This window comes from Pomacea canaliculata, linkage group LG7 (assembly GCF_003073045.1).
Source record: "Pomacea canaliculata isolate SZHN2017 linkage group LG7, ASM307304v1, whole genome shotgun sequence".
NCBI lineage: Eukaryota > Metazoa > Mollusca > Gastropoda > Architaenioglossa > Ampullariidae > Pomacea > Pomacea canaliculata.
This window is the reverse complement of record NC_037596.1, coordinates 19,751,126-19,766,222: the sequence shown is the minus strand read 5'-3', so window position 1 is coordinate 19,766,222 and position 15,097 is coordinate 19,751,126. Positions and strand designations below refer to the sequence as shown.

At 38.1% G+C, this 15,097-nt stretch overlaps 1 protein-coding gene across 2 annotated transcripts; it reads right to left on the bottom strand.

Moving 5' to 3' along the window:
- Positions 1-798: 798 nt before the first annotated feature.
- LOC112568394 lies at positions 799-14,840 on the bottom strand. Of its 2 annotated transcripts, none has more exons than XM_025245691.1 (4): positions 14,741-14,840; positions 12,460-12,511; positions 11,635-12,034; positions 799-10,935 (listed from the first exon to the last, which is right to left on the bottom strand). In XM_025245691.1, exons 3-4 carry the CDS (start codon positions 11,946-11,948, stop codon positions 10,215-10,217), a joined length of 1,035 nt encoding a protein of 344 aa, XP_025101476.1. In that variant the 5' UTR covers positions 11,949-12,034; positions 12,460-12,511; positions 14,741-14,840; the 3' UTR covers positions 799-10,214. The 2 variants fall into 2 exon arrangements, with proteins under 2 accessions (XP_025101476.1, XP_025101477.1); XM_025245692.1 differs by having other exon boundaries at positions 11,635-12,015; positions 14,741-14,830.
- Positions 14,841-15,097: the final 257 nt, after the last annotated feature.

Genomic DNA, 15,097 nt, shown 5'->3' with positions numbered 1-15,097 from the left:
GTGCTAATTTTTAAAATACAGTTTTATTCATTTTTTTTCATTAGTTTCCATTTTTTAAGTGCCTCCATTGTGCAGATACTGTTAACATAATAGTGAGATGACTGTCTAGTAGAGGTGCTTCATACAAGAGTATGACAACAGTCGCATCACACAAGACTCTTAAGTGTCTTCATGGATGATAATGGAGGAAGCTTGCCCCTATCCCCTCTCTCCCAGCTACTCCATAAGTTAACAGCCATCACAGTGTCAGTGGATGCATCAGAACTTTTCTTGTTTGTAGACTTTGGTAAGGGTTTATACAAAAAGGAAAATAACAAATCTACATCATAACCCAGGTTAATTTCTGCTGTTAAAGTCATCAAGCTGTGATGTTATTATGTCAGCTTATGAATTGTTTCATGTGAGTCAACCTTGTTTATGCATGGCATCATTGTAGTGAAATATTGTTCTCTTAATATCCCTTCCACAGTCTGATGGGCTGACAGCTTTGGAAACAGTAGCTCTAAATTTCAGGTGAAAGGTAGAGATAACTGAGAACTGCAAGACATGACGTACAAACTAACAGTTTTTGCCAACAGACTGGCAGACAGTTCTTGCCTAAAGACTCACAGCTCAAACACATGGAGACCAGTATCGACTTTCCCTGGACATAGCAGATATCTACATAAACTGAGTGCTGTTTGAAGAAGTAAACAGCTTTAAGTACTTTAAAGCCATCCTTTCCAAGGATGGCAGTTGCACACTTTCAGCATACAGCAGGTATCAGACAATATCAGCATCAACAAACACAAGAGCAGATGAAGATGTGACTGCAAGTTTAATAGCCTGCATTCAAGATTTAAGCGACTTTGGTGCACTTGATGTCTTCATCAAGATATTTACATTTGAAGATTTCTTCACTATAAGCAGGATGATTCAAAAAGAACTTCACACTTTCAGTAATACATTACTCAGTCACCACATTAGATAAAAAAAAATGGAGCCTAAAACTCCTATAAAATGAGGTTGCATGTGGGTAACTTAACATCCACCAGTAATATATCCATCACCCTCGTGCCACATACAGCAAATCAATTTTACAGCCTAACTCATGTGTCATATTTCACTTTATAGTTCAATTAGACTACTATCACAGTTGATATTTGATGTAACAGCCATGATGCTTTTGTTCATTTTTTTCTTGTTTACATGGAAAACATACCCACCCCAAAGACTGAAACTAACATTTATTTGACATGTAAAGTTATTCTCTACAGGCTAACAGATTTCTAAGGGTTGTTCAGTAATGGCATGGGGAAACAACCATAGCATTATGCTGATGGCGCCCACTAAGGATGCTTCAAATTACCAACAAGGAGTGGTTTTTATTTAAAGCCTAAAGTTCTCAATTTAAACAATTCAAACACTCTTCTATGCCACTGAACCAACTTTTTCAAGCTTTGTGCTTCATTCCCTTCTCTACAGGTTACCAATTTTATGACACATAAACAAACCAAAAAAAAAGAACTTGTAAAGCACTAGCTTCAAATTACATAAACTGAAAGTGTGTAATACTGTTTGAATCATCCTTTTCATGTAAATTACTGATGACAGAATTTACCATGTGCTTTATCATGACATAACTGAATGCACTCAGCATGCATACTCTTTTATATTATTACTCATATTCTTATTTTCAGGCAGGTGGGTCTTTTTTTAATTTAGTATGAAAACCACATGGTACTATCATAACATGGTTTGAAAACCATTTGTTACTGTCATAACATCCAATACAAAAACCACATGGGACAATGATGACATTAGTGTCAAAATCATGCACATCTGTCATGATCTACTATGAAAACTACATGTACTATCACATCTATGGATGATTTTTGAAACTGATGACTTTCTGGATTGACAATGGAAACTAATCTGGCTCCCCTGTCACGAAGTCCATCTTTCTGCACTAGCATCAATCAGTGAACTGGTCCCCTATTGAAAACATACTGACCTAGAACATTTTATTTTAAATGGAAACAGGTAAGTATAAGACAGGCATCAAACAATACACTGTCAGCTGAGTTACATTACATGGCAGTTTTCTTGAGACATATCAAAAACTTTCTCACATTGGGAAAGCCAAGATGATAGATATAATGACAATGGAATGACAGTACAGTTGACAATCATCACTGAATCCATTGCCATGGAGACATAAATCAAAAATTATGGACCATAAAACTGAGCTATTTTGCAGATCATCATATTCTACTTTAAACGTCCACACAAATGTGTTAATGCTCTATGCAACATCTAGTGGGCACTACTGAGATATTGAGATGACAGCTAGGGCTGCTGAGAAAGGTGATGCCATCACAAGCATGATGGCAACAGCATCTGCCAACAGGAACACAATAATTTAATCTGAACAGCAAGACCATATCTAAATCTTCCAACAGGAAGACAGTAACTAAATATGTTAATAGGGTGTCAGAAGTAGAGTGAGCTCTTATTCTGATGCTTAAGTCACAAAGTGTGTGTTTCAGAGGACAGCAAGATAGTATGACATGACAGCATGGGGAGATTGAGAATGAGAGGACAAGCAGGTACAAAGTGACAGCCAAAAAACAAAGTGGTTAGAGTTAGGGTTAAGTGGCCCTGTAAAACAAGGGCTAGGATTAACCCTGTAAAGCAAGTAGCACAGGCAGCATGATGGACCCTTTAAGCAATAACAAAGATGAGCTAGCTCTAGGTTATGATACAATATGATAAAACATCACGATAAACAGCTATGTTTATAAGATACAACTTTATCAGAGGGAAATTATAATGGTCTGATCCACAAGTTAAATTCCTACACACACACACACCCCCCCCCCCCCCACCTAAGTTCATATTTTTGTGTCAACTGAAAGTGCCATGCAAATTTTTAAGTGAAGAAAATGACACAACTGCACACTTGAAGCATATGTGAGGTTGAAAGGCTCTGTGTTTTTGTTTCGGTGGGAGGGCTACATAAACTTATAGGTTTAGTGACTCTCTAAAAGGCCATATATGAAATAAACCTGCAATCTGTTAGTTGTGTTATGAATTATTAATGCACACATTTGTGTGAAAGTTTGTGTTGTTGCATGATGTAGATTTAAGCATAATCTACACACACACGATACATGTACTTACAGGAGAGACAGACAACAGTAATCTAATGCTTATTTAAACTGTAAACCAGCGGTTCTCAACCTTTCACTTGTAACGCCCCCCTGATGAACAAAGGTACGTCCGCGCGCCCCACTTAGCCAGCAATGTAAGCTAATTTCACTAATACCGGTTTAAGAAACTTTTAAAAAATGACCACCTTCGCGCCCACATTGTAAGCAGGGGGACGCGCCCCACCGTTTGAGAACCGCGGCTGTAAACTATACTTTCAGATGTCTCCAACAGATGACAATCCAGTCATGATATACAGAACTGACTGTGCTACTTTAATTGTATATGTTGTGCTTTTGTATGTATTTAATATGCTACATGTCTTGTGTATTCCATAATTAAAAAAAATCCATGATGTCCTGAGCTAACTTGAAGGGGGGAAAAACCTACATGATTTAACATGATTTTGTACATCACTTCAAAGAATGGACAATTATCTGATGAAGACAGCATGGATGAAAATGAGAAGGGCACACAATGCAGTTAATGACATTCACAGTGTGCTGTGCATGTGTCTGATGTGGCATGCCATGCTGCTGTTGAAATTTCACAGCAGCCTGCTCAATCTGCTGTTGGCAGAGTACCTGATGAAGTCAGGTTTTATGGCATCAGTCATTTTTCAAGAAAAAGAATAAGAATTTGTTTATTTGCCAAGTGATATTACATTCAGAATTCTTTGACTTGTCATTCGGACACACAAAAAAACAAAAACAAAAACAAAAAAACAAAAAAACCCAACAAAACCATGTCTATTCTGCAAGAAAATTACACAGAAATTATGCCTGAAATGCCAAACTGGACTTCACAATTAGTGCTTCGGTGCTTTTCATGGTATTCAGTAGCTTGTGATAAAGACGAACCCAACTCTGAAACTCGTGAAAATATTTCAGTGATCTATACACAGATGTATTGATGTATATTATACATATTCAAGTGCTTCTATGAACTCTTCAACTGGTGATCACATTCAACAAAAGTACTTTTGAAGTGACACCAAATGTTTCCTTGCTAATTTGTTGAGGTTTACAGTCTGCAAAGAGTGCTTGTCTAAAGGACTTGAGACTGAAACATAGTGTCTCAAGATCATGCACACCTCCAACTGTGCACAGTGAGAACACTTAGATGTACCTTCTTGCTCCATGCACACTTCAAGCATGCATGATATTCAGATGTATTTCAACAGCAAAAACCCAACAGCTGTAATTTTTGTCAAAAGAATTTCTTGGGAAAATATAGGTTTGGAAGTCCATGCTTGATGTCAACATGTTAAACAGTTTCCAACTTAACTTTCTGGCAGTACTCTCGTCAAAGTCACCATCACCATGTGATATGCTCTCAACCGTGGTGATATTTCTGTCAGCCCTGTCTGCTGAGAGGCCTGCATCAAAGATTGGATGGTAGAAAAGTGAAGCTGAATAATGATAAAACGGAAGCCCTCTTATGTTTGAGAGAAAGACTGGTAAATCGTATCAGTCAGCCCGAACACATTAAAGTGGGTGAAAGAAACATCAACTTTGTGACATCTGTCACGACCTTGGATAGACATTACAGCTGTCTGCCATTCTGCCAATTTTAAGCTACTAAAGATCAGTGCCACCACTTTCTCTCTACACACATTGCCTTGCCTCTTGTTTGTGCATTTGTTCTATCTCCACTTGATTACTTGCTCCCAGGCTTCTCCATATACTTATAACCTCCAAAACTCTCCTGCACGTTTGGAGCTGTAGCTAGGAGATGGCACCATATCACACATTTCTTCTGTTCCTTGAACTGGCTATTCTGCATTTAGTACAAGCTGTCTATGCTGTGTTTTAACTTCTTTCTAGGCTCTTGCCCTGCCTGCTTCTTTGAACCTCTCATCCTCAACACCCAGAAAGTATCCCTGTCACAAAACAATAACATATGGCTTTTTCGCTACCATGCAGCAAAACAATGGAGCCTTCACCCCTTTCATATCCGCATATCCGTCACTTACACACCATTAAATCCTTTCCATGTGCACAAGAAGCACATCTCTCTTAGCATTACTCATATTGTCCACACAATGCCAGTCCATTTATTAACCCCCTCTCATGCTTAGTTGTTGCCTAATGACTGGTCCACTACCTTGTCTCTCTCTTCATATGAATGTAAATCACTTTAAGCCATCACTGTTTGATCCCCCATATTCCTTTTTGTGTCTTCTATGTTTGTCTTTGATATCTTTGTCAGTACTGTTTTTCATTCATGATGTCCATGTCAAGTTTTGTCTCAAGGCTGAGATTTCTGGAGTACGACCACGTGATGCTAAAATTGTGAATTAGAATTATTATTCAACTTTGAATCTATGGTAAATTGAAGACCACTGTGTTGGGAGCTTTGTGAGGTTGCACTGGGGAGTTCAGTCTGCAATGTGATGGAAGAGGTTTTAGTATGCAGATACAAATGACAACTGTAATTTACTGTGTTTGTGTTCTTCTAATTGTCATCATACTGTATCAAAGTCTGCATAAAGAACAATCGAGTTAAGCAAAACTCCATATAAATGCAATGTAGAGATAGAGGTGATTAACCAGGAAAACAGAGACATTAAGTTCCTTTGAGTTCTCTCCCACACAGGAATAAAAGGAAACAAAGAAGCTGATAAACTAGCTAGACTGGCAATAAAACAAGAAACAAACCCCAAAGTCACCACCCTAAACATCTCTATTTCAACAATAGAGGGAACAGCCATAAAACCAGCAATAAAAATAAGGTGGAAAGAGAAATACCAAAATGAAGGTAAAGGTACAAGAAGACTGATAGAAGACCAGCCTACTCACACTTTGATGTTCTTAAAAGTCAAATAGGTCTGACTAAACCCAAATCAATAGAATGAGGGTTAACAGAAAATACCTAACAAGATGTAAAGACCCCCCTTCATGTGCCTGTGGGGATAGCCTTAGCATCCCACATGTGCTGCTGGAGTGCAATGAAAGCAAGCCAGAAAGAGAAGAACTGAAGCTAAAACATTTTTTAATATAAACTGGTGCTAAACCTTAATAACTGCCTTAACCCACCTAAAAGACTATGGCATAATATACTTTCATTAGTAGCATCAATAGTGACAAGCCACCCAAACTCTAGACTAATATAAGATAGGCAAAGGGTTAAAACTGGATAACATAACCATTTATAGAGGGGGAAAAAAAACCAGGAAGCCAAATAAACAAGAGCAGAGCAGCATGCGGAATCCAGTCCAACACAGTACATCACCATGGTGGACTCGAGAGACCCCCTAGGCATCGATAGCAAGTAGCAGCAGCAGGAAAAGAAAGCTTAGCAGGTCTCGTAGACTAACAGGTAGAGGGCACTAACACAGTTTACCACCAATGCAGGCCCGGCAAATTCCAACAAAAAAAAAGAAGGCACAAGCAAGAGTAAAACAATACCTGTGGCACAACAAAACCCTCTAAACCCCTCCCTACCTTCGCCCGCCTAACCCATAACCACATTCCCCAAAGATCCCCATCCCCCACAGTGCAAAATCACCGCAAGGGGAAAGCACTTTCCCTCCCCAAACCAACAACAGGTGGTTAAAACGATGCTGTGGTAAGTGGTCTATATATACTTGCTACATAATATATACTAGTTTTTTATGGTGAAGTAGCGTTTGTGGCAAAGTTTATGCATGAGAAATGATTGTTAAAATTTGCATCTGGTCAATAAAAATGAAAACTTTTTTCAGTTAGCATTATCATATACAGTAAATAAATATATTCCATTAATTTTGATCTTAAAAATGGAATGGACCATTAACATTTATTGCAGCAGCAGAATGAAACCCTTGACCCTTGATCCATTTAGCCATCCTGCATGCTCAACATGACTTCGTGGGTCTGACAACTCCTATGACTACGGTAATCATAACAGTGTAGTAACTACTTCGCATATCTGACAACTAAATTATTCTACCACACCACCCACACAAGGATCTTTTGATGCGTCTTTGAATCATGGTCAGCCTCCATGACAGTTTTTATGAATTCCTTCTAGCTACTGTGACATTAGACATTGTTAACTTACAGGTTAATTAAATACTAATGTATATTATGCATACAAGAAATGTTCGCACATCTTTTCCTGCTTCTGCAGCAAAATGTTTTCTTCCAACGTTTCTTTATAAAAACTTTTTGATAAAAACGCAATATAGAAAGATGTCTTCATAAACTTTTTCATGTGTTCATATAATCAATTTATCCTCTCATGGCAAAATAGCTTCAAAGCAACACATCTTGCACAGAAAAGGTCGCAGCAAAGAATCCTTGTTATCCATTCAGAGATATCCCTAACCCAACTGCCAATGACTAACACAGGTAAAAAGCAGTTCTCTATTATAAATGTCCTTGATGATATGAAAACCTTTAAAACCATGTCAAAATCCACCTCACAATCTTTTCCAAAAAACATGAATAAAATAATGAAATTATTGACATGGGACACTCAAGATTTGTTTATATCCATTAAAAGTATGAGCTTTCTTAATGGGAAATAAGTTACAGAAGATGTATTTTTCATCAAAAGCTTCTTTCGGAGATGACATGGCAAATATTTCTCCAGGTCACAACCTCTACCTTTAGTTAAAACAAGAAATAAATCATGGAACTGGCAGAATGCTTCAAGAACAGATAAAGTCTCTTGAGAATTTGAGGAAGAAAGGCATCAATCAAGTATACATGTACCTAGCTATAAAGCATCTAAGTATTCCTTCTATGCTATTTTAATGTTTCCAGGTCTTAAATGGATTGTGTTAAAACAAAAAGGTGGAGGTAACCTACTTCCTGTGCACTAGTTGGCAAGAAAGAGGCCGCAAGAAAGCAATCAGGAATGGCAAATCTATTCACATGAGAAATATGGTGGGGCAGAGTGGAAGCATACCATAACACTTTAGGACATTGGGTTGTGCCCTTTGCTTGTTGATGATTGCCTTAAAGCAGGCTATCCATCTCGGTAACATTGGGGGTAAGAAAAAGAATGGGGCAGCTGGATTTCTGCTGAATTTCGCTAAACACCCTTTGAGGTCATGCAAGCTTCTAACAATTTAGCAGTGCATTATAAATTTAGAAACATTCAATGCAAGACATTGATTTCTAACAAAAAACAAAATTCTCACAAAATCATGTGTTTGTACTTTCTACCACTGACAGCTGCTATAATCTAAAATAGGATGCAATAACAAAATCTATTTCAAGCTTGAATTTATCTGCTCAAAAAAAAAAAAATCCTAACATGCATTATCATAACACCAATCAACAATATATGAAAAGAACAGTCTCCTCTCCACAATATTTACCCCCAAACTTCTTTTCTGTATGTATAAAAAACTGTGGGTATTAACATGCTTGGACCTGAGTGACAAATGTACATCCTATATTTTTCCCATGCTGCATAAACCATCGGTTTGTTCATTATATGGCATTTAGAATGCCACAGATAAACTAAGTTGCTTTTTACAATTTATATGGTTACTGCTTGCAGTATAAGGTAATGCATTACAATGCTGTTGAGACCAGCAAGCATTTCCATGGTCACCACACCATCATCACAATCTTTATTTAAAGCTGAAACAAGGGATATCACTGATCAATCCAGTTCGCAAAATTACTGGTCTTTGCAGGAAGACCTTTAAAACCTAAAATCCAGATCTACTAGAAAGATCTCAGGGTAGTGTAAAAAGCTTAAACATGTTGTTAAAATAAAATGTCTAATTTTTTAAATCTCCTGGGCAAATTTTAGGTTAGTGTTACGGGCGTGAACTTAAAACTATTCTTGACAGGTTTCAGCACTAAATGAGAAAAGTGTCCATGAAATAAGGCTAACAGTCAACGAGATACATTAAGATTAAAAGCTGGTCACCAGTAAAAATACATGTAATATGGGCAAACACTGCTGCTAGATTTACAACAATACTCTACACCTATGGCAGAATCAATACTGCTAGATAGGGTGAGTTAACTGCAAAGTATACTGTTAATTCAGAAACATAAACTCTAACAAGCTGAGTACTCAGTAGCTAGAACAATGTCATCCCATGTTTTGGAATACTATTATACCATGTCGATACTCTCATGGAGGTCATTCTTTCTTCTTCACTGGCTCTATGCATATGTAACCTCCACCAGTGTTGCTATTTTGCGATTCCAAGTTACTGACACATTACTGTCAAAGCAGATTGAATCAAGAGTACTGGTCGTAAACATGATTCAATTTTGTGCTGACAAATATAACCTTTTTTTTTTTTTTTGTTTTGTTTTGTTTTGTTTTTTTTTTTGGGGGGGGGGACAGAACAGAACAAACCAAAAAAAAAAAATCTGCTAAAGCATTATCTAGCCTGAATGCATACTTTCAAGCCAACTCCCAATTTCAAACAGACTATAAAAATACACGGAAGAATATTTTTATCTCTTGTGTCAAACTGATTATGGCTTTACAGTACCTCCAAGTCAAAGTTTACAAAAGGTAGCTAAACAATTTAAAAATGGCGAGAGGGTATAAAAGCCCAAGTAACCTTCACTACAATCAGATTTAAGGTAACCCTAACCCAAATGCTCCACTATAACCCTCTTTTCTCTCAAAAGATGTCTAGTGCGAATCGGGGTTTAGAGTTAACCCTAATCCAGGTAACATGCTCCACTAAAAGCCTCTCTTCTCCCTAAACATGTCAGGGTCCAAAAACTGCACATATTTAAAAATTGTCAACTACACATTTTTACCTGTCTAAATATTATTAATACATGGATTGCTGTTTTCAGAACATTTTCTTTGTAAGAAACAAGTCATCGGAAAAAGGAAAATATTCCATATGCTGCAGTATAACCTAAAATACTAAAACCTTAGACTGCATTCTGGATCTGGAGCTAAAAAAATGATGCAGTCCACAATAACAATAGTAACATTTTTACCTGAGGAGGCACACTTATAAAGCCACAATTTTGATGCAGTCCACAGTAACATTAAATTAGCACACTGAAACCGGTCTGCTCCCCTTGACAATGCTGCACAAAGTTTTACTTGGCATCTTTGAGCGACCCTGAGCTCTGCTGTTGCTGCAAATGTTTCTGTGACTGTACCTGGTGCTGCCCTTTAGATCGGAACCAGTGGAATCTATCAGCACCACTTCTACCGTTGCAGCTGCCTAAGCTGCCAGAGTTGCTGGTGCTGCCAGACCCCAGGTGGGTGAAGCCATTGCTGCCAGAGCTGGTGCTGCTAAGTGATCCCAAGTGGCTGGAGCCATTGCTATGGTTAAAAGTTCCTGCCTCTGCCTTGTGCTTGCCTCCTCTCATGGCTATGCCGGTGCTGCCTCCAATTCCTTTACGAATGCTGCCTCCACCACCGGCCCCAGAAAGGCGAGAAATGCGTGAATGTGGTGGTGGGTGGACAGTGGTTGAGGAAAAAATAGGTGTGAAATGCTCTCCATCCATTCCAACAAGGCTAGGAAAGGGGTCTAGCAGAGCTGAGGTAAATCCATCAAGTGGGGAGTATAGGTGAAGACCAGCATGTGGGGGAACAAAGTCACACAGGAAACCGCTGCCGTCGTGTTGAACAGAAGGTGATGAGTGCAGCAATGGGGGAGATGAGCTGTGTGCAATACGAATGTTTTGCTGGCGAGAGTATTGGGCCTTGGCCGTATCAAGTAAGTCTCGCACATCTAGTGACCCAATTTTGTTGTCCAAACAGCCACCTCGATAGGTCAGCACTGTACAATATGTAGCTTTGAGATCACCAAACCTGTAACATGTAAGAGCAATAGGATTTTCAAGTTAGACATTGTTAGGCTATAACATATCAATGCATGATAAAACAAATGCACTCACCAGCTTCGGCCAACAGATCACATTCTGCTTTAATTGTTATGATGGATGGCAAGTGCATCTTGCAAGATATGTCAAATCAAAATTTCAAGAAATATGAATAAAGAAATGTGTTTAGCTTCCAAGCTGAATGTGGTGATGTTTACAGATATTTATCTCAAAAAAAAAAAGAGTGGTGGCGGTGATGGGGGATATTCACCCAATTTTGGGAAATAGTATCTTGTGCCGAGTTATCAGAACAGAAACTGCCTCCACTAGACCTGTAAAGCTTATAAATGAAGAGTTCACAAAATACTTCTGCAAATATTATCCCAATAATGAATACACAAGATACCTCTACAAATATTATCCTAATGATGATACCTCTATAAATGTTAACATAACGATGAATATATAAGAAACCTCTACAAATATTATCCTAACGATAAGCACACAAGGTACCTCTACAAATATTTTTCTAATGATCAGTAAATATGACACCTCTGTATTATCCTAATGATGAGTACACAAGAAACCTCCAAAAATATTTGAGTACACAAAATATCTCTATAAATATTATCCTAATGATGAGTACACAAAATACTTGCATATGCACCCTTTTCTCTCTTTCTCTCACCTGCAGCACACCTCCTGAGGGTCGACCCAAACTGTCAGTTCTACAGGAATCTGCAGGTCCTGGTGGCGAATGCCACTGTTGCAGGCTGCCTGATGTAGCACAGGGTCCAGCGGTTCTGCTGGGTGAATTCGGATGCTTCGAAAGGCCTGACCACGTGCTGGAGTTTCTGTATGCCAGTGACCCTTGAACTTTTGTTCAAGGATTCGTGACAGGCAAGATTGAAACTGTTCCAGAGAATCCTCAGTTGTTAAGGCATCTGATGCGTCTAAGACCCGGGCAATGAAGCCTGCTGCTGCTGCTATTTCTTCCCGCATGATGAAAGAAGCTGATGTGTGACAGTGCTCACAAGCATTCCAAGTGCAAAGAGGCCACGCCCCAACACTGGGCAGACCAATTACCGCTTGAGGCAAGCAAATGAGATAAGATCTACCATGTACCAATATATTCTATAAGGTTATAGCAGAATGATAGAGTAAACATTCATGAGCAAACCATTCAACAGTTGTGTAATAGGACACTCATCACAACACTCAACAGCTGTAAAACTGTATTGGTCACAGAACAAAACGGCTATGAAATACTAACTGCACAGTTATTACCACATTCAACAGCCGTATGACAGCATAGAGATCACAATATATCATAGTCAATCAACAGTTCTGTGATCTGTGCATTGAATGGCTGTGCAACAGTTTAGAGGTCAAAATATACAATAGCTGTACAACAGCAAAGAGGCACAAATGCCTTAAGATCACATCAGCAAAGGTGGAAAAATTAATCAGATAAGAACTAGTCCTCTTTTACACCTAATCTTCCTTTATGTACCTCCAGGTCTCCAAGCCTTCAGCTTCCTCCACCTGCCCCAACCCACCTGCACCTGTAAAACAGAAACAATCTGCATTTGTAAAAGTTGTTCGTTATTCGAAACAAGTTTTCCCATAAAAAAAATAAAGGAAATAGATTTAATTGGTTCCCAGCCCCTGTTGACTCGCTAATATTTGAAAGTTACAGGCTATATAGGTATTTTTTATAATGAGAACAGTTACAATACAATATAAATGGAGTTAAATAAACATAAAAACATTAACGAAAGCATTTAAACATCAGAAAACTTGCCGTTTTGACGGCGTGGGTGGATGGAGGTGTGGGGAGGAAAGGGTGGAATTACTGCTTGGATTACTGTATGAGCACACGTGACATTGTAAAATCGGGGGTAACTTCCCTTTTCTGTTGCTTTGAGGTTGAAGGAAAAAAACTTGTCCAGTGTCTGTTGCTTCTGCCTTTTTTGTAAAACTCTTCGGTAATGCGACATTACATTATCATTGAACATGTTCAGGCTCCTATTGCCTATCACACTGTTAGGGAAAGACTTTTCTACAAACATTTGCTATTCCCCCCACTTCGCACACATTTCTTTAATCATTGAACTTGGGAATTCCTCCTGTCATTACCTCACTTCTATTGCTCTTAATCTTCTTATGAGCAGTGATTGAGGATTAGCTTATTAAAATAAAGCACAAAAATCACTAAATAAGAAGGATGCGCATAGATAAGGAACGACCGATCGTAACTGTGTCTCAAGCGCGAATGATGACATGCTGGTTGGTCACGTGTTGTTCATATGGCTGTTCGTTATCCGAAATTTTGTTCACTATCCAAGACAAATTTTTAACAAAATTTTTGTTCGTTATCCAAAATATTTGCTATCTGAGGCGTTCGCTAACCGAGATTTCACTTTATTTATCTGTTACCCCCTCCCTATACTGTTCACCTAAACCCATTTACAAATATCTGTATATCTTTAAAATGTCACAAAACTGCTGTCTATGCAACTGATGGAATGGGGTAAAAGAATGCAGTCAATGAGAAGCACATAAAATGCATATATTCTTCTTCTTGTTCCTATTCGCCCCCCATGGAGCATAGGGCCGCAAGGAAAAAATGCATATGTACATGCATCCAAAATGGTGTTTTAACTCTTTGCATTTTGCTTTCCTACTGAACAGCTATGTAGGCATGCTCAACATATAGTCTGCTTATTATATAGTATATTTATTACTGACTTGACATGTTTGACTTAACTGTAAAGAGACCCTCTGGTATTTTTAGCTCAAAAAAGTATTTGAACAGATTAGCTACCCTCTCCCTATAATGAAGAATATTTCTGTGTTGCAAGAAACTATTAAAATTTTTCTATGACAAAAATCTCTGGAATGACTGTCATTTTGCAACTAGATTTTTTGGGGGTATTTGTTTTAATTTTTTTAATTTTTAGCTTTACCATAACAATTTCTTATGTCACAGACTGAATGGTAAACCTCAGAACATTAATGATCACTAGTTCAGTAGAAGAGGGAAATACTGCCTTCAGATTTGACAACCGCTGTTGAGTACTATAATTTATAATACAGTGATTTTTCTTAAAAGGACTACATTTATTCATTATTAATCCCAGCTTTAGCATGTTAATCGTTCGGTCACATTCCACGTTTCAAGATTACACAAATTCCTAAGATAAATAAAATTATATAACTATAATAAAGTTAATAAACTATATTTAAAAAATACACAACAGATCTGAAGCACTAGCATAAGCCATGGTTTCGACTTTTGTTTTAGGATGGTGCAGATTATTTACTTTACTTCCTAACAATCAGTTCAAATCATGGAAATGTGCTGGAGCCTCTATCGAAACTATAGATCTACCGTCTTGTAAGTGCACTAGCTAAAAGGCTTCTCTAAGTAGCATTTGGGGTTTAGCGCTATGGAGGGTACAAATGTTTAGAATTTTTAAGCAGCTGTCCTCTTCTACAATACACATAGCTTTGAGAAGTTGATTTAATTAGATTGGAATGAATATCAAGCAGCCTGCTTATAAAGTATATACTCATATTTTTCGTGCAATGCATGCCGATTCCGTCACGAGCGCGCCCAACTGCGCACGAAATGAGGTCAAGCCTCCCAAGACGGAGTTTCCTGCCTTTTCATCCCCTTTTCTGGTGATGCTTCCTTCAGCTCTCAATCCAAAATATTCCTGCAGTTAGTATTTCATGAAATCTTCAAGTAAACTGACGAAGAAAGAAAGATACTGCTTTAGTGCCATTACCTTTTGCGGATCTTTAATAAGACTCTTGCACCATGAAGACAAGTTTCGTGCTCCTCCTTCCACCAATCGTAACTCTTGTGGCCACGCGCCATCTGTCGGAACACAGTAGTCTCCCCTTATCAACGGTGATGGCATCAACTTTTAAGTTCTGAAACAATATACTGTATAGGTTTCCTTGAATTTATTACTGGAGTCAAATCAGAAGGTTAAAGCATAAATGTTACTTCTACGATTGAATGAAACATTGTTGAACTCATTTCTTTCGCACTTAGGACACTTTTTGTTCCTCGTGAGACTCGATCATAATAAACGAAGCACCAATTACATCTTAATTGTTATTAGACGACAGGATCATGC

Coding starts and splice junctions, on each gene's coding strand:
- LOC112568394 (XM_025245691.1), bottom strand. CDS start 11,948: ATGCGGGAAGAAATAGCAGCAGCAGCAGGCTTCATTGCCCGGGTCTTA. Junction 10,936..11,634: donor CCTCAGGAGGTGTGCTGCAG/GTGAGAGAAAGA, acceptor TACATGTTACAG/GTTTGGTGATCTCAAAGCTA.